The following is a 26290-nucleotide window of genomic DNA, read 5'->3' as shown; positions in this document are numbered from 1 at the left end:
AAACTAAACAATACTTCTTTGGTCTCATCTGACAACTAAACATTTCCCAGATGGTCTTCTGGCTTGTCCACATGATGCTTAGTAAACTGAAGACGGGCAGAAATGTTCTTTGTGGAGTAGTGGCTTTGTCCTTACCACTGCCATGCACACCGTGGTTGATACATTACATTGATTGGAGACACTTCTGAACAGATGGACTCTAATTTGGCTTTGAAGCTAACTTGCAATCCAAGAGGTGCACTTACTTTTACACCTCACAGATATGTAACATTGTCTCATTTTCCAGAATAAACAAATACACAAATCATGAATCATTTACATGCTGAAATGTAAAAAATTCTGAAGTTTGCAACAACTTTTAAGTGGCGCTCTATACAGATATATTTATATTTAAAAATGTATTTTAAAAATAAGTGTGTTGTGTGAAAGAATGGTAAGGGTCAGATATACTTAACTCTTAACTCTGCACTCTCAGTCAGCGGGTGTCACACCGAACTTATTTCTGTAGTGCAGCCATGAACTACTTTTCCATTTTGTAAACACATACAGTACATTTAGCTAAGTTTGATTCTGGGAACAGCGGACTGCAGATTATCACATAACTTGATTAGAAACAAAGCAAGCTATTTAACACAGACCTGGCTGATGAGTTTATTGAATTTATTTATTTAGAGGCTGCGTCCTCCAAGCCTTCATTGAAAGCACTGACTCTGGAACCTACTACGTTTTTGGTTTGTTGTGCTCTCTTATTAAAGTCCGCATTATAGCATTATGTAATAGTGCTATGTTTTTGTACGTTTGTTCAAATTCAGTTCCAGTATGTAATGTGTTCAAAGAGTTATCTGAAAGTCTATTGATAGTAGGGAGACTTGGCTCTGACCTTTGGGTGGTAGGAGTGGCAGGACTCCGGACGTCGTCGCACCTTCTGAGATTTCATCCTGTTGCACTTCACCGTGGCGTTATGTTCACAGATGTTAAAGAAGATATGCTGTTTGCTGCTGAGAACTTGGAGCTGGCATTATTTGAGAAACTGTGATGCTACTTCTAATGACAAAACCCCCTTCCCAGAAAACCTTACCTTCAAGGAACATATCTACAAACTATTGTTTTCATCCAAACAAAAGTAAAATTGTCCAAACACAAACAGACTAAACAGAAATTTATCAGAAGTACAGTTTGTTTCTGAAGTATAGCAAGCCATTTGGGGCCAAATAAATGTAACAAGTCTGGACTGATTATAATAACAACTTCCTTCATCCTTGTTTGTGGAGTTAAATGAGTTATCTGTGCAGAATGGGGTATCCGAATGCACCACTGCCATCTGTAAGAACTCAGCACAAATGTGATATTTTAACAAGTGTGATGGTGCTGCCTCCCTGCAGTGGGCCTGTCTGCCCAGCAGGGGGCATCCTTGTTGAGTAAGGGAAGGATATATTTAATCTCTTTGGGCTCCAGTAGGATGGGTCCGTACTGACGAGAGCAGTCACAGTCGGCCTGGGTCACAACCATCACCAAGTTACTGTCGGGAATCTGCTGCACCACAAACATCCTGAAACAACAAGTTTCAGCCAGTCACTAAACAATCCACAACCAGTCAGTTTACAGTCACTTGTTAGAAATCATTTCAAGAGAAGTTTAGCTGCTGCTTAATAGCCAGTAAAGAAAATATATATAAATATCACAGTAACCTCTGAATACTATCAACTGACAATCAAGCCCAGTTTTAATTAATTGTCATCTATTCAGTCATGACATGTCTCTTATTTTGGTTTTTCATTCATGTTTGATTCGATTAATCACAGTAAGTAATGCATTACTCTGACATAAACACAGAATGAACAGGAGTCTAAATGAAAACTAACTCTGAGAATAGTTTTTAGCCCATATTCCTGTTTGGCCGGCAAAACACTGAAACCTGAATATAGAAGTCTTCTTTGAAAAAAGCAGCTCTGTATTAGTTTATAGGTTGATGAATGTGTTAAGTGTGTCATACTTCTGGCAGCGTCCACACTTAATGAGACTGTTGGCCTCTCTCACGGACGGGTCGTACATGAAGCCGGGATACGCCGTGTCGCAGGGCTGCAGCAAATCGACCTTCTTCTGCTTATGACCTGAGAAACACACACACACAAGATTGCTACACTTGCGACAAATAGTTCTTCTACTGTTTGTGTACTTATCAAGTACACAAACAGATGATCATGCCAATTTTTATCACATTTCTATCTCTGCCAGAACATTTTTATAAATGCAGCCAAACACGCATACAGGCCATAGATTACTTACTTGTGTGATAGCCAGCTTTGGCTGAATGGATGAAGATGGAACACAGTGACGACACAGAGGGCAAGGCGATGTGATGTGAGGGTGATGATGGAGAGATGACGATGAGGATGAGGCAGCCGTTGACATGAGACATAAAGCAGTGACATTGTGGATGATGAATGAAAAACAAAAGCTACATGTGTTTGTCTGTTCACAGCTCCTCTGACTGATCTAATCTTTTTAATCGTTTCACAGCTCCATTGATCTTCTGTATTCTGTTCTGCTGTTGTTCAGTACATGTTTCAAAGCCTCTTCATCCCCTGTGTTCTGTGAACTCTTGACACACATGATATGACATAGTTTTCCGCCTCTACCATCCAGTCTAGTTGCAGTTTAAATTTAAATTGACGTTGTATAAACACATGATTTCCTGGACTGATAGTGAGCCTCATCACATATGTGCATCAACAATCACACGAAGCATTAGCAAAAACAGAGAGCTTGCAGTGGTCTACCAGGTGAACAGGAGGCTCCCTGGTTGTTATCCAAGCACAATTGTGTGAAAGTTTGTCATAATTTTGAATTATGTTGATTGCCACATTGACCCCTGACCTCCACATTCTAGTTAACTTGGACTCCTTAAGTCATACCTCCAGCTGCAGCTGTCGCCTACACCAGGGGTATTAAAACTTTTGACCATAGGGTAGAAAATCAGGGATCACCAAAGGTATTATTGTTAATCCTGTGAACATGTATGAACCTTTTTATAGCTGTGAGGGTATTTCAGTCTGGACGACAGTGGTGCACTGATCAACTTCGTGGAGCTATTCTGCTAACTAGCGTAGCTTAACATTTCTTTACAAGAGTATCATTTTACAGTAAAAAGACAGAGAAACCTCTGACAGCATCAGCACAACACCTTACCATCCACAAAATAATCAGAGTGCCAGAGACCGCAGAGGTTGAAGTCCAGCAGGAACCTTACAGGAGACACAAACACCTTGTTAGAGACAAATAGAGCATGCAACATACAACTCCTACTGAGGAACACACTAATGAAATGAACTCACACATAATGAAATAATCACTATTCATATATACTTTTGATTAAATAAGTGTGAGTACTCCTATCACCACGACACTTCACTACTAAATAAAAATCCTTAGTTGACACTTACATGAGTGCGTTGGAGAAGAGCCATCTTAGCAAAGCCACAATGCTGAAAAACGGCTGCAGGGAAAGATCAAAACACATGTTTTTTTTTTAGGATTTGGGAAAAACCTGTCAGAACTACTTAATAGTAGCTAAATCCCTGTTAACAGCAGCAGTGATGAGACTCACACTGAGCAGAGGTCGAGCACTGCTGGCGTGATGGTGGCTGTTCTTACACATTGCCTGGTAGTCAAACAATGACACTCTGCAGAAAAAAACAGGTTAAATCAGTGACATAAGCAGACATCATGGGATATTTTTGCTTTTCTCAAGTGCAGCAGCACACCCGGCGTAAGATCAAAATGTTTTCTTAACTAAAGTTGCAGTAGGGCAGTTTGGTTGGAAACATAGCGTATGTACATGTATAATGTTTGGAAGCAAGAATTACTGGTTAAAGTTAAATGGACACACTATAGAACAGATCAGGGTTGGTGTGCATATAGAACTTTTGTGTTAGTAAACACAATGATGCTTTTCTGTGGGTGGGGCTTAGCTGGAGGCAAAACAATCCACAGTATCCACACAGACTAGCAGCTTGTCAGCTTGTTTCTGTCTGAATGTGTACTGTCACTCACTCCCCAGGACCGACAGTGTTACTTGAAAAAGTTGACATTAATAGACGGAACTGGATTAGCTTCTGTGCAACGGTCGGACGCTTGATAGAAAAACCGAGGTCTAATCCTCTCATTTTATTGTGTTGAACCACAGGTTTCTACGATCTTTTTGATGATCTTTAGAGAGTGGCAGCTGGTATACAATAAAATTTCAGTTCGGAGCTATTAACCACACTTCACCAATTCTGGCACCCCACAACACAGCAAGATGACATTTTAGTAACGGTAGCCACTGTGGTTTTTGCCTCCAGCTAGCCGCCGTGATGTAATCGTGACATAGGCCGTAAAAGGGTCTATAGAGATTCAACACCTAACACTTCCACCTATCACAAGGTAACACTACCTAGAAATCTAGCTAGAAAGCCAGTCAGTAGCAGAGAAGAGACTGCTAGCATTCCTGGCTACACCAAAACAGTTCCAACGCCCAACTTTTTTTTGGTGTAAACTCTGATATTGTTTTAAAATCAAAAGTAAATTTGTCCAATACTTTTTAAACATTCCCATCTTGATCAGCGATGCCATGACCGACCCATCGACCTCGCCAAAGAAACGTCCAACCTGGAAAAGACAATGTGAAGGTAGATATTTGTTGTTACAATTCAGCAAAATGAACAGAAGAACAGTCATGGTTAAAAGTAACATTCGAATGTAAAAGGAAATGAACACCAGTTCAGTATTTTTGCTAACCCGTCCATCCACCCTGACCTCCTCTTTTGTTCCTGTCTTAATTACCACAGTCACCAGCGGATACAGTCACAATGTGATTTTTCTGGGAGAGCAGTCTCAACCAGAGATATTGGAAGTGCACAGAATTACTGGGCAGATGGACACAATGACATTTGGCAAGAAATAGTAAAGAAATATCATGTAACTCCCTCTAAACCCATTGAATCTAAATCATGTCTGCTTGGATGTGGATTAAACAAATAGAAAAGCAAGTTTTATCGATTATGGTAGGTGGGTTTATGGACTTGACAAAGCCAGAGTACTACTTCGAGTTCTTAGGCTAAAATTCTACAGTCTAACCAAATCCTGGCTCCCTAGTAATATATGTCCAGCTCCTGAAACTGAAATTCAGCAGTAAATAACATTATTCTCACTGCAGTCTATTCAATTTGGGAGGAATGGTCCCTCGATTCTACTAAAATAAAATTCTATTATGTTAATGTTATTAGATTTTAGACGCAGCATGTAGATGTAAAGAAAGATTTTAGAGACTTAAAGTCATTCCTGTCTGTGAGGGTCTGCAGTGTGTCGGTTCTCTCTGGCCCTCAGCAGCAGCAGTAGCAGCAGCAGAGTCTGAATTATTCAGAGCATTTTGTCTCAGTGGCTCTATTCACGTTTTACAAGCTGTTCTCTGCCGACACTTCATCTTAGTCTGGATGGGATTCTCTCAGCAGCCTCTGAGGATTCACAGGTTGCTGAATGTTAGAAGGTAGAGGCTGCTTACACTGAAACTTGACCCTACGTTTTCCTGACAGCAGCAGTTGATGCGGAGGGTAAACACATTGGACTAAACATAAAATCAAAGCTGCACAAGTAGCAGGAGCTCTGCTGACGCACAGCAGCAAAGAGAGCAAGCTCTCATTACAGTCTCTAAAGAATTCAACGAGGAAATTGACTCAGTATAATCTGGACCACAAAACCACCTGGAAAGAACTGCTAAGGCTGATATAACATAGTCAATAAATCTTAATCTGAGCAAGACAGAAGCAGCAGCAGCAGCAGCAGCAGCAGCAGCAGCACCATATATTTAAACCAGAAGAAAGTGAAACGTCCGCCCATAAGACGGGCCTGTTTCAGAAAATTAATCTGCAGCCTGCAACCAAATTTCCAAAATCCTCTGTGCACTTGCATGGGTTGCATGGGTAGTAAACACAAGTGATTCTTCCTGCAAGGTGCAAATGTTAGCGTTTAGTTCAAAGCAGAGGTTGGATTTAAAAGCTTTGCCCTGTCTTACTGATGTTTTAAAATCGTCACTGTACAGAGAACACAACCTTTTAGTAAAAGTAAAAAAGTTTGTTTTCTTTCTGCAACAGGTTCCCAGGCAGGACCATGGATGGCATTTCCCGTGCACACCGCCAGTAACAAGCCTTCTGTTTTGCTTGGTCACCCTCTACACTTCCTCTTGCTGACCTATTTCTTTTAGTCAGCACTGACTTAATTTCTCTCCTGATTAAATATTTACCCTGCCCTGCAATGCACTATGAGCTGCACCTTCACACCACAGCGGCTTCGGCACCGGGGAGGACTCTAGGCATTTCCACAAGCACCCTCAAAAAGCCCAGAGCTCAGCAAAACATCGAGGAAGCACTTCATCATAATATCTGCTTAGTAAGGCCACTGGGAACGCAATAGAAATGCAAATAATGAAAAATGAGCTTTACAGCAAATGATTCTTTTTTTAAGTTTACCCTACACCACAATATTTTGCTGCTGTGCGTAGAGGCCGTAGCTCCTCTTAATCACGCTTCAGTAATGCCGCCAGTACTTCTGGTTTTTATATCTCACCTCCTGTACTTTTGAAAAACAAGAAGAATCATTTAAAAGAAAAAGAAATGAAAATGTTTGGTGGCTTTGTTGTGCCTAAGTGATTATTGATCAGATATTGCACTGGTTGGACCAAACATTCAGTCTCATAGCATTTGCTAAACTTATTCTTATTAACACTAAAACACCTCTGACCTCAAAAAACGTTGTAAGTCTCCAGTTTAGTCCTCTGTCTAGGATATGACAGTGTGTTTCAGTATGCTGGATTTAGATGGATCCATTATATATATATATATATATATATATATAAATAAAGCAATATATTATTGAGTATAGCATTATGTTTTCAGCAGTGTATAACTACACACATATTGTGTCACGTTTGTTTGTAAGGGAGCTAATCCTCTTCCATGGGGTGAGTCCTGTTGTGCCACCGTGTTTCTACAGGAGCCCAGAATCAACAAACCACCAATGATGGCAACATTTTGGAAGTAGCTACTGGCACCATCACTTAACATGACCAAAACTGAACCTTGTCTAATGTGGAGTAGAAACTAAGGCTACATTCAAGACAGGTTACTGACTCTTTACTAAACAGTACATCCATACTGAATGGATCCAAAGGCAATGTATTAAAATTGGTCATTATTAGTCCAACATCTGGTGATTGGCAGTATTTGAGGGTGTGTGTGTATGTAGCCATGGCCGAAGCAGCATTATTATTCTTTGGTCACAGTATTTTATTTAAGCAGTAGCCTACGTTATAATCAGCTGTACATTTGAATAAAGTTGCCTTCGCGTTATCTGCTGACATCAGTGGTCTTACACAATGGGAACATTTTAATTAATTTTATTGCTCCTCTTCTTCAATTTAAGACACTAAATCAGATCCTTGATAATCAATAAGCTGCTAAGACAGGCTGAACAGTTGCCCAGCACTGTTTGAAAAAGACTCTGATGGTGTCAGATGAAGGGCGTCTCTGTTTGTATCCTGTAACTCAACAAACACCACAGATAGCAGCCAATATGCATATGAAATTATCAAGTACACAGCTGCATATCCAGTTTTGGGTATAGTTCTCTAATGGGTGGATTCATGAATTGCTGCTGCTTTTAAGCTCTTTGATAGAAAAAAGAAATCTGTGCAGCAAGAATGTGTGTAATATGGCTAAACTCCAGCTGCTGCTTTCTCTCAGCACACATTTAGAATTTTGCTTAATGGGTTCATCATTAAATTGTCTTAATTCTCGAGGAAGCAGGCCATTAAATTAGCTAAATTAAATGGCCACTTCAAACAAAACAACAAAAAAAACTGGTGTTGTACTCAGCCAGTATCTAAGAGATTTGTCCAAATGCCCAACCCTTCTGCTTCCCCACTTCGCCGTCAGCCTGGTCAGCTTTATGTGTTATGACATAAGAGATTACTCAACCTGTGTCTGCACACTCACATTCACCGAACTGCTCTATGAAACTGGAATTCGTTGTAACCCTGACAGCTGTACACAGACAGCGTGCGACAACCCAACCTCATTTGGCCTCAGCAGAGGCTGTTCATGGTCACTGAAACTGGCCCCTCACACCAAGATCACAGATTTGACTGCTGACGTGAAGCTGAAGCTCAGGAGGGAGATTAAACAACTTAAAAATAGATATAAACATTCAACGGAGCAGGAGAGAAGGATCATGAACTGGGTGTGGCTGCTCAGCCGAGTATGTGTGCATATGTGCATTTATGGTGGCATGGTGGGCTCAGGATTAATCCCCAGTAATATGGCTCTTAAAGGGCTGACTTAATCCAGAGCTAACGAGCAGCTGTCAGATGGACAGCAGGCTCACAGTATGCACATCCCTCCACGCTTCAGAATGATATACAAAATGATGTCTGTGCAAATGGTCTAACCGTTATTAGTTCATTTTTTATTCGATTGTTATTCAATTAAAACAATCAAATTAAATATATATACACACCAATCATGCGTAACATTATGACCACCTTCCTCATATTGTGTAGGTCTCCCTTGTGCCTCCAAAACAGTTGTGACTCATCAGAGAATGGACATGGGCCTTCTGAGGGTGTCCTGTGGTGTCTGGCAACAGAATGTTGTTAGTGGGGGCCTTTGGGTCCTATGGGTTGAGGGGAGGGGCCTCTGTGGATCATCCCACAGATACTTGATCAGTTTGGCATTTAGTGAATTTGGAGGCCAGGTCAACACCTTGTGCTGTTCTTCATGTTTTTTGAGTTGTTCCTAAAGCTGGGGATGGCTGCTGCCATCAAGGAGTGTCATTGCTATGGGGTGGGGGTGCCTGGTCTGGTCTAGGTGGGTGCTACATGTCTAAGTAACATCCACATGAATGCCAGGTCCAAAAGTTTGGTCAATGTTATGCACATCTCCTGTCTGTGGTCATAATATTGCAGCTGATTGGTGCATATGTCTAAGGTAAATTGATCAGCAGAAAACATGGATGTTCATGATGCACTATTTAAAATGCTTGTTTTAAGAACGAAGGTAAAGCATTGGACATGTTTTGGTAGATAAGAGCACCTCCTTTTGTGGTATTCATGACCTTGTTAGCGGATATTTTGGATAAAGTCACGAAAGTCATGGAGTATACGAGTCATGTAAATGACTTCCCATGTTGTAAAGATGAGCTCACGAGTTCCATTTCAAGGCCGCATGAAGTTTGAAGCAAACTGAATATTTTTTCTTGGTCACAAAAAAAAAAACCCTTGAAAATCTGACTTTAAATAGAGTTAAAGACATATTCAGACATCGCAGAGCTGTGGATCGGTGTGACCTCAGACTGCAGGGGTCATATCTATCATGCTTCCGGCAGCTCACTCTGTTCTGTGAAAGCTCCGCCCCCGATGAAGGAGGTGTAGCAGCTGCTATATTCCCTATTAATGCATCACACATAGAGATTAAGATCCAAACTGTCCTCAAATCCTGTGAGTCATCCAGATGTTGTTTATGAGCATATTAAATCACCCAAAGAACTGCCACGAAACTGGGGAAATCATTCCGTGTCTGACAAATGGGCAGCACGCCCAAGACTATAATGCCAGAACACATCACGACTGTCAGAAGAATTGGCTTCTTGACAATGAAGTAGATTCAACTGAGGAGGTCAAAAGGTCCTGTTTAATTAAGTGAGGACTTAGAGGACTCCATCTTAAAAAAAAGACTGACTGTCCTCCTTTCAGACAAATCAGAACAATTATTTGAACTTCTGAACATTTCTTCTCAGTTTGTTCGACATGTGATGCGACATATTTTTAAACGCGCGGCCACTATCCGCTGGTGGAAGCATGTGTCTGTGTGAGCGTGTGCATCAGGGCGGAACTCCACCATGTGCGATACAGAGTGCAGAGGAGAATTGTTAACGCACAACAATGCAGAGACAAAAATGGCAAGTTAAACAACTCCATCAGTTCACTTAGATTCTTCCATCTGCCTTTATGCATGGGAACATACTGTATCTAAAGCGTGATCGTCCTTTTTAAAACTGTAGTGGTGAGGTAACGAGGTCAGGTCAGGTGATGGCTCTTACCTCGTTCCTCTCTTTGGACAGCAGGATGAAGCCGTTGTTGTCGACAAGAAAACAGTTGAGATCCTGGGCAGAAAAAATCAGAAAGAAAAAGTGTCTATCTGTTTTTTTTGTTGTTTTTTTTAACATAAAGGGCTGATGTGTGGTGTTGAGTGCTGGGTACTTACAGCACTCTCACAGCTGAGAGGACACACGCCCTCAATGTTTGTGCACTGTGAAAGAGAAAGAACGTAGGGAGATTTAAGAGGCATTTGTCAAAATATACAAATAAAACCAGCTTTAATTAACTCTATTATTGAGAGTGTACTCACATCTGTGTCACTGGGCTGGAAAAGAGAAACACAGAGAGTTAAAAAGTGATGCATAGATTGAACAGACACAACAACAAATATATAATAATATACAATTAGAAAAATATTTTAACATTAAAACAACTTTAAATATGCTTCCTACTGCATGTGGTCAGACCCCAGAGGAAACTCAAGTTGTTGTGTTTGTTTCTATCTTTTTAGGTGTACTCTCACAAATTTTAATATAGTTTAGTGGTGCTATGAAGAGCTTTGTTACACACTTTTATTTGTATTAAGGTGCACTGAAGAAGCACTGACAGATTCAGTTCCTACCTGGCGGGATCCGTTTTCAAAGTCATAAGAATATGACAGATGACCCATTTTTGCGTCGTGTTTTGGGGGTAGGGAGCACTTAAGCTGATATATAGACTCCCGAGAGAGAAGCAGTCTGGTTTTTAGAATGAATTAAAATTTTTACTAAAGTATACTTCTGCCGTATGAAACTCTACTGTAAATGGGTGGAAAATGGATGGAAATATGTAAGTTGGGTGATTTAGTGTCGGCAGTGAAGCGGTCTTGTAAATACATTAATCCAGCCTGTCATAGCTGTCAGCTTCCATTAATAATGTTATCTACACCATCAACCTCTACAAGACATCTGCGCACATTCAGCTGCAGCCCTGCCTCTGCTCCACTGAACTGTAGGAGACGTTCACAAGGTCGAAGATCCGTGGACAGGGAGTGTGTGTGAATGAGTGTGCATATCTTATAGGTCTACCTTGTGTTGTATTTGGTAACATTTTATATCAAGATAAAAATTCTGCAAAGTGGCTAATTCTGCTAGTCAGAAAACTGTTATGTGGATGAAAATAGAAAGACAGGTTTGTTTTTATGGTTAATTTACAGTATACAGTGTTTTTCTACCTATTGGTACTCAAACTGCTTTACAGTCACAGTGGCAGTGTCTTTCTCAAGGACACTGGACTCTGAGTTGAGTCTTATGATGAGCATGGAAAAAAATAATACGAATAATTTGTCCTGAGAGTGGGGCCAGGGAAGTTCATCTTCTGTTTCTTTTGGCTGTTCCCTTCAATGCTCTCCACAGCGAATCACCTGCTTCCAACTACCTTCATGTCCTCCTTGACTCCGTCCATAAACCTCCTCCTTGGTCTTCCTCTAGACCTCCCGTCTGTCAGCTCAGCATCCTTCTACCGATATATTCACTATGCCTCCTCTGAACATGTCCAAACCATCTCAACCTGACCTCTCTCTAATGTACTCTTTCCTGATCCTATCCATCTTGGTCACCCCCAGAGAAAACCTCAACATCTTCAGCTCTGCTTCCTCCTGTCTTTTCCTCAAAGCCACTGTCTCTAAACCATACAACATCGCTGGTGTCACCACTGTCCTGTAAACCTTTCCTTTCATTCTTGCTACTATTCTTCTATCCACCCATTCCATCTTGCCTGCTCATGCCTGTTCACCTCTTTTCTACACTCCCCGTTGCTCTGGACGGTCCATGTTGTTACTCTAAAGAGTGCTGATTTCAGGCCATCTCATATCTTGTCAGGCTTGCCTCATCTTTCATTAGTCGAGGGTTTCAGTCAAGCCAGCTTTAACATTATAATAATTTCCAAGACACAAAGAAACATGCTTAAAAAACTGTGGTAAAGATTTGTCTAGCAGTAAATCAGTTTGACATCGCTGACCCTTGGAGGAAAGAACCTGTGGATCACTTCAGAAGCATGAACCTACTCTAACATCAGTCGTGACACTGGATTCACTTTGCAACCCATGTAGCACTCACTAACCCCACTGGCCTTGCGTTTCTGAGCAAGTTTGGTCACACTCAGCTATTGTTTGAGCTGCGTACTAATTCTATTGTGCTCATACGATTACAGTTATCATGTCACCAAACATGCTTACAACACCCGCATTTACATATGCACATTTAGCATTCATTGTTCCCTCAAAATCTTGGGAGCACAGTGAAGGGCATAAATGTCTGTCTTTACTGTGGTCTACTGAGGGAAAAATTCAATTGTTTCAAATCTTAATTGACCTTTTTCTGCATGCATTCCACTGTAATCTTAATGAAAAGTCGAAGGGATTAAATGCCTACACTTAATAACTTCTGTTCCCTGATGAATGTAAAGGGAAATTAAAAGAAGGACCTCTAAATCCCGAAGATTGTTACTGGATGGTCCCAAAGCAAAAATCTACTTCATCTCTGGAAACTTGGTTACTCAGCTAATGTGATAGCAAACTGTGTGGTGGCCTCCCTGGCTTTCCGCCTCCAAAAAAAAGATCAGGACTGTTTTATTTTTTCTGTTAGAGATCAGAGAGTAGAAATACGTAACTTGAATTCACACAGGTCCAAACTGAACTTTTTCTCCATTCTCCTCTAGAATTAAACTGTCACCACGAGGACATCCATCTACAGTAAGTGCCAAATTCCCACTGGGCATATGCTGACGAAGACATTGTGTTCGTGCAGAATCTGGCAGAAAATGTGTGTAGTGCTAACCAAAAGCACAGCTGCTTTTGCTTCCTCATTGGAAATAATGGCCCGACTGAAGGCTTTATAACATGGTGATCAAAGGTGCAACTTCACAAGTTTAGGGTCACCACAGAAGAACCATGCACAAAATTTCAATGCTTGCTGTAATTACTTATTTGGAAGTAAGTAAGTTAGTACTGGGTGGCTGAACAATTAAATGCACAAAATTAGCTGGGGACTAAGTTTGTGTCCAAAGTTTATTTTTATTGAAGGTGAACTACATAAACTAAAAGGTTCCCTGTGAAAGTTTAGGCAAACTGTAGCACTATGGAACAAAGTGTTTATGAGTCAATTCCTGTTTTGTTTCTTCTTGGGCCTAGAGAATAGAGAGAATGCAATAGTCTATTGGCTCGGCCTGTTTTTAAATTGAGTTAAGCTGAATGTATGAGAATCTGCAATTTCCACATAAATAAGGATGCAGAATCCACAGGTGGGCTTACTGCCCCAAGAAAGGCTGTAAAATGGCAACAAACACTAAACAGACAGAAATTTTAACACGAATGTAAACAATTAAGGTTTCAGACTGAATAACTGCAAATGGTTTTATGATGAAGGAAAGAGCCTGTTGAGTTTAGGTGAGAAACAGATCCACAGGCCACCATTCCATGGTTTGTGTTAATGTGGACGTGTTATGGCTTGTATTTAATGAATAAGACTTTGATCCGTTAAGGTTACGGTTAGTGAAACTCTTTGGATAAAATGACATCTGTCAATGTGTGTGTGTGTGTGTGTGTGTGTGTGTGTGTGTGTGGGAAAGCGAGGTCACCTGCTTGGCGATGGCCCAGAACCTTTTTTCCAGCAAATCCAAGGACATCTGCAACCCGATGGCTAAAAATAGAAAACACACACACACACACACAGAGTGAGCATTAAGACAGACGCAGGATAAGATGGACTCTGCAGAGCGGCGCTGTACGCTTTGCTGTGTTTGTGGAGAAAGGAGAAGGGCAGGAAATCAATTCAACCCTGGGATCACCTTTGTCGTGTCCTGGCACTAATAAAGGGATGTAAACACTGATGAGCCTGATGGTGTGCGCGCTCCCTGCAGACTGGATAATGACGCGCCCTTTAGTAATGCACTGTAGCAGCTTCATTACTAGAGTATCACACTCTAGTATGCAGCAAGCTGAATGGTGAACAGTTGATACGGCCGATGATCTGTGTCAAGTCAAATCTGTGCTGCTGTGTTGCGGGTATAGTGTTTGTAATCATCTCTCTGACTGCAAGCTGAACCTGCCCTGAACAACATTGTCCAATCATTCCTTAGAAATTGAGTGCACACAGAGTTATAGTGTAGTGCACTTCCATGCTCTTCTTATGGTGTAATTGCACTTGCCTGCTCTTATTGGAAATGTGCAAATACTTCAAACAAATGCACAAATACTTCTCATTGTAGAATTTCCTTAGCTAACTACATAAATGTATATGGAAATGTCCCTGTCAGTGCTGACTGTAGCCATATTTTAGTTAAGGCCCATATTAGCGTCTTTGACATGTTCTACATTAACAAACTATATCAAACTCACTGGAATATCTTCTATCACAAATGATGTAAATGTACATTCTATTAGGCAGGTTTGTGGGGAAGAAATTACAGATTTGCCCTGAAATGTACTTTTATTTCCACGCTTCATGGATCTTCAACTGATTGGATGTTGAGCTTTTGCCTGTGACATGACATCTTTTGTCATTTTATTTGGAAAATTCCACATCCATAAAGCTTCATCTATCTATCTATCTAGACGCAGCAGCATCCGTTAGAAACCTCTCCGAAACAGGACCAGCAGGACTAATATCACGTCAAAACAACACAACACCTGGAACTGTTTTTGCCACTTCAATAATGAAAACTTTTTTTTAAACAGGCAGCTGGTTGGCAGCCTCCCACACACATACACACACAGACAGAGATGAGTAATTCAAGGCGACATGTTAAGCCTCTTGTGTACTGGTATTATTGGAAAAGTAGCACAGCGGTAAAACCTTTTATTTGTGGTCATTGCTTGTTATTGAGCTTGTAGTTATTGAGTGTTTCAGTGGCTGCAGATTCCGATCTGGTGCTGCTGTACAAGAGAAGAAAAAAAGTGTGGGGAGAATACGTCTACTTCTCATCTCCGACCTACCATCATTTTTCAAGTACGTAAATAAATAGGTAAATCCTAATACATACAGTTGTCTTTATCTGTAAAACAAAACATTGTATTTATTCATTTAATTTTAGGGTAGCACTTGTTTCATGTAACATCACCCATTTAAAGCTGGATTATACGAAGGCTACAGGAACAACCTAATAATTGGGTGTGTGGAGACAACTGAGCAGTACAGTATCTTCAGTATCTGGACCACAACTTGTAATTAATCTTTTACTCACTGACCTCAGACTGTTTAACTATGGGCCGGTCCGTGTAACGCTGTTTCATGCAATGCTGTTGTATGGTTCCATTTTCATTTCATTGTCTCCAAGGAGAAATATACTAGTCTGTCCTCTGAAAGAACTCAACTAGGAAGGATTGTGTTTGTCAGACATGTTGCAGTGCATAACATACTGTAACATTTCTGAAAGGAAATATTTCTTTAAACAATGTTAGGGTTGTCTCTGGTAGTGATGAAGCTACAGAGAAACATCAGCTGAATCTTCAGTTCAAATTCATTACTTAACCAAGTTCAGATGGTGAAAAGGAGAGTTGAATGTATACTTTTCTTTCATATCCCCCTCTCTATTCAAGTATGAGTTTAACACTTACTCTAATGTGTTGCCCTTGGTGCCAAGGGTAGTCAACATTTTTTATTGCAGAGCTAAAGAGTCATTTAAGTGAGTCAAACTACCTCTGAGCTCAATATGTAGCAGCAGGCTTGTAGTAGAGGCAAGAAATGTGACTCTGCATTTATGTTCAGGGAGTGTCCTGACCCTTGGGTCCTTTAAACCTCTTAAGGCATCACTCTTCTTCTTTCCTTTAAAATAGCCTCTCTGCAGACTCAGTGGTATGCGGCTTTGCTCTGCTGTTTGATTCCATTTCTCAGTTGTTTTGTGCTGCTTTCCCCTCAGCAGCGTCCTCATCGCCGCCCTTCAGCGCTGCAGCGGCACTGTTTCTGCTGCAGTCTGCAAGGACGAGTCCGCGACAGGACAAAACACATCCGACGCATTTATTCAAGCGTCTCAACCATAACTCTCAAATATTCGTGCATGCTCTCAGGACATCCTCTCTTGCTTTGTAAAAGCTGTATACTATTTATGTATTTTAATTAGCCACCTAACTTCTTCTGTGTGATGTAACTGCGTGTTGAGTGCAAGAACAAAATGGTTTTTAAGCCGAAGGAGTCAGAACGCCACAGAGAACATAAAAACTTTATGATCCAGTTTACTACCACTACTGTATTTCATGTGCCTTTTTCTCCTCTGCCTCAACCGTCCTTGTTAGATGTCTTATGCAATTTGTTTTAAATTTATTTTTAAGTTTACATGGATTTTGTGTCCTGATAAATCCATGATGTTATTTAGTTCACGTGATGCTGTGAGAAGATTCTGTTGACTGCAGTTTACAGGACAACGCACAAAACTAATCTGATCATGAAATGTGAGAAAAATCTATATGAAACATAAAGTTACTTAAGTTAACATTAAGGCAACTTAGTGTTTGTAACTACAATATGGAGTATAATATGGAGACTATACAAATCTAAGAGCCCCATATCATCTATTTCCCATGCTTTCCTATAAAAGTGTGGAGCTCCCTCTCTCTCTCTGTTCCCTCCCCATCTCTCGTTTTCTTTTTTCCTCTTCCAACTTTCATTACAGGAACCAGGGAACAGGGATCCAAATCCCCCACCCCGAGTCTCACTCCCTGGGTTCCTCTACCATCATCAGTTTACACATTCCTCCCCCTTTTCATCCCATACCTTTTCATCTCTTTTCATCCCATCCCCTTCGACCACTTTTCATCCCTTCCCCTCAGCCTTTTTCATCCCTTCACCTCAAACCCCGTTCATCCCTTTTCATCCCATCTCCTCGACCCCTTTTCACCATTCTCATCCCTATATCCATTTGTTTCACCTCCTGTCTACCTATAAACTTATTTGCATCAATTAAGGCGTGGTCTTTCTTAGGGAATGGTAAATTATTGTATTTAAATGAACTGTATTTGACCCTAACAAATAAAATCCAAAAGCTTCTAGAAGTCTTCAATATATTCTGTGTGGCCACTGATGACATTTGTGATTGACAGTTCTGCGGCTCCTGACCCTGCCCTGTTCCAGACAGAGCTTCTGCTCCTGCTTCTGCCCACTCTTTTATCTAACATAAGCTCGGGTATTTCCAGTAAGCTTGGTGAGGTGAGCGTGTTCCCACAGTGTGAAAGACAACACCCCTCACACCTTTTTTGGTCTTGGCTCCAGAAAAGAAACATGCCGCCAACCACATGCTGCAACTTTGATCTTCAAAGACCCACGACTGACATTACAACTCACATCTCAGTCTGTATAGATAACCAACAGATATAGGTAACCAACAGAAGTTTGGACATCCTGATCAAATATGATCATCAGGGTAGGGGTACCTACATTTCCACCAGGTAGGTACAAATGTAGCCGTATAACAAATCACCACTTAAAACATGATTCAATTAAAAAAAAAATAAAAAAAATGTCTCTTTTATACAGTGTTTTTTTTTTTTGTAGTTTAAATTTGCTGTACTGGCAAATTCATAATTTAGGAAAGTGCTGCAAAGAAATACTACATGTCACATCCTCTGTCTCTCTCTCTCTTTCTCCCTCTTTCTTCATTCAGAGCTCAGCCTGCAGCTGCAACAAACTCAGCTGTTACTATTTCTGTCAAACTGCTTTAATGCACATTACACACTCAGTACAACACAGACAGCATGAGTGCTCCACCACACACACACGCGCGCACACACACACACCATTAACAGGAGCTCAGCAGCAGCAGAGCAGCAGCATGTGGATTCTGTAGCTCTCTCTGACTCTCTCTCCCTTTCACGCACAGAGGCTCGCCCGCCCTCAGTAAGTGGGCTGGGTGTGTGTAGGACAGAGCACTGAGACGATCAGAGGAAGCTGAGAGAGCGTGCTGTGAGGATGAATAAGGGGAAGACGACGGAGATATGTGTTTGATCGGGAATAAAACCTCCGTATACCTTCTGCTTTCTGGTTTGACGTCTTCAGATTCTGGTTTCAACGAGGAATCAAGCTTCTGATATACTGAGCCGAGATCGGTTTGTGTCCTTGAAGACAAGTCTCGTCTGTTCAAAATCCAGGTTCCGTTGTTTAAAAGAGAAATATCTGGCTTTAAAGCTTCCTTTCTGAATGCTGCAGATAAAGGAAGAGAACAGTTTCTCTCTCTTCTTAATCTCTTTGGAGGCTGAAGCGGCAGAGCAGATGGTGAGCAGAGTGTTTACGTGTGAGTGTGCGTGTAGAACCTGCATGGACAGTAAATCGCATGTGCTGTTGAGAGTGGAAAAAGTGTGCATTTTTGTCAGTGCACCTGTGTGTGTGAGTAATCAATGTGAAGTTAGTAAGTGGATGTCCTTGTCTACTTAGTGTAACTAAGTGTACAGTTCGTCTTGACCTGTTTGTTCAACATTTTTGGGTTTTGTTTTGTTAAAAAAAATGTTTTATCAATCTTCTTTATTTCTATACTCAGTCTATTACTGATTTTGTCAATAAACTCAGAAAATAGTGAAAAATGTCCATTATTGTTTCCCAAAGTCACTTCATGAACTGTTGTGTTTTTCCAGGCTAACAGTTTAAACGCGTCCATTCATCGGTAGATTGTTGAATCTTTGCAAAATAATTATTTGAGTTTAGGCTCCAGTATTTCACCGTGCCTCAGATGCACAAAGAAAGCTCTATAAAGAAATGGCGTTCTCCCAGTTTGGTGTGGAAGAACTTGACTAGTCTGCAGAGTCCTGACCTCAACGTTATCTAACACCTTTGAAATTAACTGGAATACTATGAGACCAGATCTCTTCATCATCATCATCATCATCATCATCATCATGTTGGACTTCCCTGATGCTTTTCTGGCTCAGTGTGATATCAGGAGAATCAAGGTTTTTATAGAAGCTTTAATGCTCAGAGTTTTGGCATCACATCTCAGTGAACATGCATGGACTGAATCTTTGGGTATTTGGCTATACTTTCTGCCGTGTAGCACACAAGTTAATGTCCGTGCTTTAACCGGAGACACTAAAAGCATGTGGGAGTGAGCTTGTGTGTGTGAGTTTGGCACAAAGTCAGCGTGTGCTCGTTGTTTACTCGCTCTCTGTTGTTTCCCCGCTCGCCTCTGTCTCAGTGCGTGGCTCCTGCAGTGCGTTTGTGCTCGCGGCCTTTTGGACCGAACGCTCGGCTGCCTCATTCTCAGGCTGTTTGGAGGGAAAGTGCAGCCATGGGGGGGTTGGGGGTGGTGGTGGTGGTGGAGGGGGGCGGAGAGGCTGCCTGTCAGAGGCCATTAAGCAGCTAGCGGGATGCCGCGCTAAAGCCCAGAAAACCGGAGCGATGCACTGCAGATGAAGCAGGGGACATCGCATGGCGGGACTTCAATGACAAATCCAAACAGTGAAGTTTTAAATCGAGATAATAATCCTTCACTTGTCCACGTGAAGAGAAAGCTGGTTTTCTGCTTTCTGCAATGCAGTTTGAATCAAGTGAAATGATATGAAAACCACAGCTGTAGGATTAGTTAGAATTTTCAGTGTTATGAAGAAAAGTTTTTTATGATTTTAATCCTTAGCAGCCTTTTATGTGTGAAGAAAACACCACATACTGTAGGCCACAGGTCATGCAGGGTGTTTGAATACCAAAAGGATCGGTTAATGCAATCATTTAGTACATTAATACAGTTTGTAGCTGAGAGATAGTGTCAGTGTGAAGTAGGATGATATTATTAGGTTTCATTCTCTACAGAGAGAGGACCTTTGTGATAATCAGATCCCTGTTCCATTTGCCCTTTATTGTTGGCAGGGGAAGGAGCGGTCAGCAGTGAAACTAAAACAAAATTAAGCAAACATGCACACCTCAAATCCCCAATGATTCAGGGAAGGCAACTGCATTGTGAAGGGAGCAATTGTGGGAGCATGGTGTTAAAATCCTCACTGGCACAAATTTCTACTGTCGTCAGGTTTCTGTAATCGTAAAATTGATCTACTAAATGATGAAGCAGATATTTTAAAGACAGCTGAGGGAGATGTTTGTATTTCACACATGTTGCCATGCGTGACGATAGCACAGCAGCAGAAACAGGGAGTGGGCCGAGCAGGTCGAAGGTGGGTTTTTCTGGGACCAGTTGTCCTGACGCCATCTGGACTCCTGAACAGGCGCCTGTCCCACCCGGGGATTGAAACTAGAGTTTTAATCTGTGACCCACCGCTGCTGTGTGGGCGCCATCTAATCTGGTTGATGGCACATTTGACAAGCTGCTTCACTGGCTGCTTGCTCCCACAAACCTCCAGAAAATTCAAAATCTGAAGGAACTGTGGCCTTTTTTCTATAACTGGAACACTGGATACTAAGATGTAATCGCCATTTAGTCCAAAATTAGGTGAATATTGTGCTTTTGGGGCAGAAAACCAATACAGAAATTAGAAATCTATATAAAATAATTTAGGTAGGTAAGAAAGGATGCACCTTTGTCGGATTAGTAGAACTGGATATTAAATTTGACTTGTCAGAGCTGTGAAATAGAGGTTAAAGAAGGAGCTAAGTAGGAGCTTTTGGGTTCGCTGGTTTGAGCACCCTCTATGTCACATGTAAGGGTTTGATGCAGAGAACATATTCCTTATGTGTGTACATACTGTATGTACTGTACATGGCAAGTAGAGCTGATATGATTTGATTTTAAATATTAATTCATATAAAATAAATAAGTCTCAGGCACTCAAAACACCAGGAGCTGAATGCTTGGTCAAACTCTTAAAAACAAAAACATGCTTCCCCATGTAAGTGAACATGCATAGTGCACTTTTTCTCTGTGTAATCTCATCCATTACACCAGACAATAGAGGGGCAGTGGAGCTCATTCTCCAACAGACAGATCCAGCCCGTCCCACAGTGAACACTACAGGACTTCATTCACACTATTCTCGCTCCTGCTGTACAACAACTAACCTTTCTGTAACTCCATTTTATTCATGTTAACAGACACTATTGCACCTTATTATAATTTCTATACATGCATATAATATATAATCTTCTGTTTCCATTTCTTGTACATTTATTCATATGCTAATTCCGTAAATTTTTCGCTTATACTATTTTATTTAATTTTTCTAGATTTTACTTATGTTTTGTTTCATTTAATCTTTCTTTTACTTGTGGTTCTAAAGAGTGTTTTTTATGTGCAACTAAGCTACTGTGACCAAGCAATTTCCCTTGTGGAGTCTAAGTAAGTCTTAATCTAGATCGGCATGATCCTGTAACTTGTAATCAATTAAGCTGAGATTACACTTTTACTTTTTTACTTAGGTAACAGGGGCAGAGAAAGAATAGTATGACATGCAACAAAGATTCTTCACACTGACATCGAGCTGTGTAGATATGTGGCTTGCATCGGACGTATCGGACGAATTGCAGTGAAACTGGCCAGTAGCTCTCTGTGAAGACATCACTGCAGCTATTGATATCCTCCACCTCATCTGTTGCCAGTCCATTCATTAGATGTTTAGATGTCAAAAATGAGACTTATAGTTGGCACTAGAAGAGGAGTGCGGGCATAAGCGAATTAATTCAATTCAACCAATAGTTGCATCCATGATTGAGACTGACTTGGCCAACTCAGGCGCTGTGGCACTAGCATCAAAAGTCACAACATCCACATAAATAATAAAACAAAAAAATAACAATAATGCACCTGATGCAACACAAGATTCAAGCCAAAAACTATCTGGACAGGACGTTTTGTCAGATAAACCTGCTGGATAAATAATAAATTTAGGCAGACCCGGTGTCTTCGACCTACACCCAGCGGCCTCAGGGCTCTCAGTGGTGCCCTTAAAAGTCTGAGTCCTAAGAAAGAGATGCCAAGTAGGACACAGAGGAGGACATGTTCCAAGAGACGAATGAATGAGAAGAGGAATAGTGAATAGCAGAAAGCAGCCAGGAGCCACTTCAGCTCTTGATAAACAGAAGATGACACACAAGCTCCTACATTTGCTTTTGGTCCACGGCCTGCAGCTGTGTACGTGTTTGAGTGTGCAACAGTGTCTATGTGGAGTGCATTGAATGTTGTACATTAATCCCAAATTTATGCAGGGCGAGCTCTTGCTTTTTTATAAACACTTTCTTCAGTTTCGGTATAACATGATTCATTCTCCATCTTTCGTTACAACCACGAGACAGCACAAGAGGTCAGAGGTCATTTTCTCGGTATAAGATTCATCCTCTTATAGTAATGGATCCAATATGAGAAGAAATTGTCACTGAACATCTGATCTGAGGTTTATAAAATACTCTTTTAGTCTCTTTCACACAAAGTTATCACAATGCCAAAGGATGGATTGATCTGACACCTGACTATTTAATGTCTGGTCAAATTTAAACATACACTGACGTTTGCTCCAGACTGAGTAGCAAGCTAATGTTCTACTTGCACATACAGTATGTTTCCTTGACTTTGAACACTTACTGTTCATTATGAGGTCATTAAGCACTGGGACCAACACCAACATGCCAGATTGAAACATCATGAACTAAAATTATCTTCAGACACAGACTGGGACTTTGAACTTGTAATTTCTGGTCTGTTGATGTCAAATATTATTTCAGACTAACATCTGCCTGTTATCTCCCTCCTCCTGTGATTTCTCCTGCTTTGTGCTGTCAGTTGTGGCCTTAAGGCATCTTCCTGCCTCATACAGGCCATACAGCAGAGTGACTGGCATCTTTAAGCCAACTTCACAAAAGAAAGCCCTGCAACAAAAGAAAGACCTTGAGGCAGCGATTCTCCATCTCTTTATAGCAGTTACCAATGGATGAAGGAGTGACAACACTTTTCTTTTACTCTGCAGCTTTATCTCTCCTGCACACGTCCCTCTGCGTATCTGCGTGCCCAAAACTACCAAAGATCACAAGAGAAGGAAAATGAGTGAATTAAAAACGAACAAATCATCTTTTGATTGTACGTGTGAAACAATGCTGGCGCTGTACAGTTTCTGCAGCGTACAGGAATTGTGAGTGGGTGTTAAGAAGACAAAAGTTGGCAATGACTTTTCTCCAGTGTTGGTGATGAAAACACGGGGGATTATTTTGTTATTTTGTATGTTTGTTTCTCAGCAAGGAAAGCAGAGAACTAAATGGATCGAGGACGAGCAAAATCTGTGAATTACAGCATAAGTCAGGCCTGTAAAGCTGTTAAAGTTTTTTAATCTGCCCATACGCAATTCTCCACTTAATCCTATATCAAGTTGCAGCCTTTATGGTGCCTGAGAGGTTTGAGAAACAGGCGTGTGGCAAGAAACTCATTGGAATGCCTGGCCCACAAGGGTAAAGCATACAGAATGAACGAGAACATCTTCAGAGTCTATATAATAAATTTAAGTAAAGGAAAAGACCAAAGTAAATCTGAACAAAGCTCAGAGAGTATGACAAAGATTCAACTTCATAGTATAAGTGGGAGTTTTTCGATCATCCGGGAATCCAGAATGAAAGTCCAGTTCATTTTCTCATTTGTCATCGACACAAAAAATATTACATCTGAAGCTCTTGAATCGATATGAAGCTTTTAATTTGAAAGGGTAGAAGTCAACATAAAACTGAATGACATTTCCAGTCCCAGTGGTTAAGATGCAACTTTAAATGCTGCTTTAATCTGGCCAGGTGAAAATCTGACCTACTCAATAAAAACCTCCAAACCAAATGTTTATTTTCTGCCCAAAGCACAATGTTCACCTTTAAGTTATGTTCAAATATATCTGTAAAAGTCTAAAAGCAACATATCGTCTTCTGTGCCCATTTCTGTTTTAAGGACTTGTTCCAAAGGCAGGTGTCTGAGTGACGCGGCAGAGAGCAAGAACAGCCAGATGTCAGTCTGAAGTTGCCGTAGAGTTAATGTGGCAGACATGAAGAACCTGGACCAGTATGGACAAAGCCATCTGGAGAGTCTGGGTGAGTCATGCTTTGATCGTCACACTGTAACTATCTACACTGACAGTTGGGACATGCTTTCTTTCCCTAAGTCCAAGATATATGAATATCAATGGCTCAGCCCCTTTCCCAGTGGTCCGCAATGCTTGTTGAACAAATTTCCCACACTGTTGGGATTATAGTGCTGTCCTTTCCAAATTTAGTGAGATTTAAAAAAAAAAAAAAAAAAAAAAAAAAAGCTAAAGCAGAAAAGATTAACACATTTTGGAAACATGAGGCAAAAATTTGAAATCTCCATCACAGCACATTGCATTACCTTTTGTTTGTTGTTCTGTATCTTGCTGACTTCTGAGCTTGAGATACTTCAACTTCTGTTTTTATGTCTTCCAGTCTGTACGGCTCTGTCCAGTTTGGTGCTGGTTCTACTGGGGCTTCTAGGCTCAGTCAGTGGGTGTCCTGGTGTCTGCACCTGCTACGGTAATACAACTGACTGCTCTGCTGTCGGGCTCCTCTCCCTGACACCCATACTAGGACTGCTGGGCCAGGACTCACTGTCTCTCCGCCTACCCCAGAACAACCTCTCATCCCTGGACAAGACTGAGCTGTCCAACCTCAGCAGCCTGGAGCTCCTGGATCTTTCCCAGAACCACTTTTCCACCCTACAGCCTGGAGCTTTCTCTGGCCTGAGCAGCCTGCGCTGGTTAAATCTGTCCATTAACTACCTCGGCATACGTCTGACAACCGCTGACCTCAACAGCAGCACAGTGATTGACCAAAGCTTGAATGACAGTCAGGGGACTGTAGGTTTGAGCAAAGGGGTTTTCAACGGGCTGTGGCAGCTGCAGGGGCTTGACCTGTCCTCCAATGGCCTCCTGTGGCTACCTAAGGGCCTGCTGGATGGGCTTCAAAGACTTGCCTGGCTGTCCCTGGCCAGCAACCGGCTTGTGGCCTTGGACAGAGTCACATTCGAGCCTCTGGTGGCGCTAAAGCAGCTGCAGCTGCTGGGAAATCCCTGGGAGTGTGACTGCAAGCTAAGGGACTTCAAGCACTGGATGGAGTGGTTGATTTACAGGGGTGAGCAAGGCTGTTAACAGGTCTTACTAATTCTCAAATACTCTGAAGTTGATAGTTTGGCAGTCGGCTTACAGTGCTTACAGTGCCGGAGTGAATCCGGAGTCTGTGCTTCAAAAGCTGTATAATCGAACCAATTAATCTCCGCTCTGCAGGATGGATGTATGCTGAGCAAAGACATCTAAGAATATAATGACATCCATCTCTCTCAATCCTTCCCTGTCTCTCCTGGCCTTTTTCTTCCTCCCTTCCTCTACTTCATCTTCTCCATCCCTGTTCTACCCCCTCTCTTTTTTTGCTTCCCCTCTCTGTTTGTTTTGTAGATGGGCAAGTAGATGCGATGCAGTGCAGTCTCCCTGGGGAACTGAGGGGCAGGGACATCCGCAGCGTGCCAGCAGAGATGTTCACTTACTGCCTGCGAAGTCCGACAAAGGGGAACGCATCAGGTTATGCCACTCGGCCCCCCTGCCCGCCGGGCCGGGTCAGCAGCACAGAGGAATGTGTTCGCCAGCGCTACAGGCCTGTTAGTGTCCGACGGGCGCACGGCACACAAATAGTTGCTGGCGTGGTTTGCGGCACAGTGTGCGTCATGATGGTGGTCGCGGCAACTTATGGCTGTGTCTACGCCTCGCTCATGGCACGGTACCAGAGAGAGATGAAGAACCGCGGGCAGCCTCTGATGGCTGAGTCCGGAGCTGAGACAGACCTGGAAGATGGGCAAATGTCATCCCCGACCTCACCAGAAGAGACACCGCCCAAAGAGGCCTGTGGCTTCGTGCACGGTTATCGAATCAGCAGCTTCTGACACATTGATGTTTACTGCTGTTAAACCCTTCTGGACATTCTGGCTGCCTCTGCGCCTCAGCTGTAATCATTAGCGAGACAACGTTTGCAGAGAGAAACCCCGCAGCTCTGCCATTGTGCTGAAACTCTCTGGGCAGGGACTGATTGTAGAGCTAATGGAGAAGACTAGATTCACTGAAGCTGGAATGCCGCAGCATTTCTTTTAATGTATGGATGCTCTGTGAATTGTTATTCCCTGCGCTGCATCTCCCAGCCAGCTTTTAAACTCCTCTGAAGCTGCTGTTTGGCACTTCTGCACCTTGAATTCCCTTCCTCTGTGTCTTTGTTTCTTCTTTAGAAATAAGAAACT

At 41.7% G+C, this 26290-nt stretch overlaps 2 protein-coding genes across 2 annotated transcripts in view; one reads left to right on the top strand and one right to left on the bottom strand.

Annotated features, from left to right (window-relative positions):
• Nucleotides 1-26290, bottom strand: part of LOC311495950 (voltage-dependent calcium channel subunit alpha-2/delta-4-like) — a 62500-nt gene that overhangs the window by 1475 nt on the left and 34735 nt on the right. The window contains exons 28-39 of the mRNA XM_084555633.1: nucleotides 13745-13806; nucleotides 10440-10454; nucleotides 10296-10340; nucleotides 10132-10194; nucleotides 4580-4650; nucleotides 3608-3683; nucleotides 3444-3496; nucleotides 3190-3245; nucleotides 2287-2307; nucleotides 1994-2111; nucleotides 1432-1549; nucleotides 881-961 (exon numbers count right to left, since the gene is read on the bottom strand). Of these exons, the coding sequence (XP_084411759.1) occupies nucleotides 881-961; nucleotides 1432-1549; nucleotides 1994-2111; nucleotides 2287-2307; nucleotides 3190-3245; nucleotides 3444-3496; nucleotides 3608-3683; nucleotides 4580-4650; nucleotides 10132-10194; nucleotides 10296-10340; nucleotides 10440-10454; nucleotides 13745-13806 (779 nt within the window). The remainder of the gene's footprint in view (nucleotides 1-880; nucleotides 962-1431; nucleotides 1550-1993; nucleotides 2112-2286; nucleotides 2308-3189; nucleotides 3246-3443; nucleotides 3497-3607; nucleotides 3684-4579; nucleotides 4651-10131; nucleotides 10195-10295; nucleotides 10341-10439; nucleotides 10455-13744; nucleotides 13807-26290) is intronic.
• Nucleotides 24042-25942, top strand: LOC311495951 (uncharacterized protein; the record flags this gene model as incomplete). Its single annotated transcript, XM_084555634.1, has 3 exons — nucleotides 24042-24087; nucleotides 24457-25140; nucleotides 25461-25942. The coding sequence occupies 3 exons, from the start codon at nucleotides 24042-24044 to the stop codon at nucleotides 25940-25942; spliced, it is 1212 nt and encodes a 403-aa protein (XP_084411760.1).

The sequence above is a fragment of the Chelon labrosus genome (assembly GCF_963514085.1).
Source record: "Chelon labrosus genome assembly, chromosome: 11".
NCBI classification, from domain to species: Eukaryota; Metazoa; Chordata; class Actinopteri; order Mugiliformes; family Mugilidae; genus Chelon; species Chelon labrosus.
This window is presented reverse-complemented; position numbering and strand designations above follow the sequence as displayed.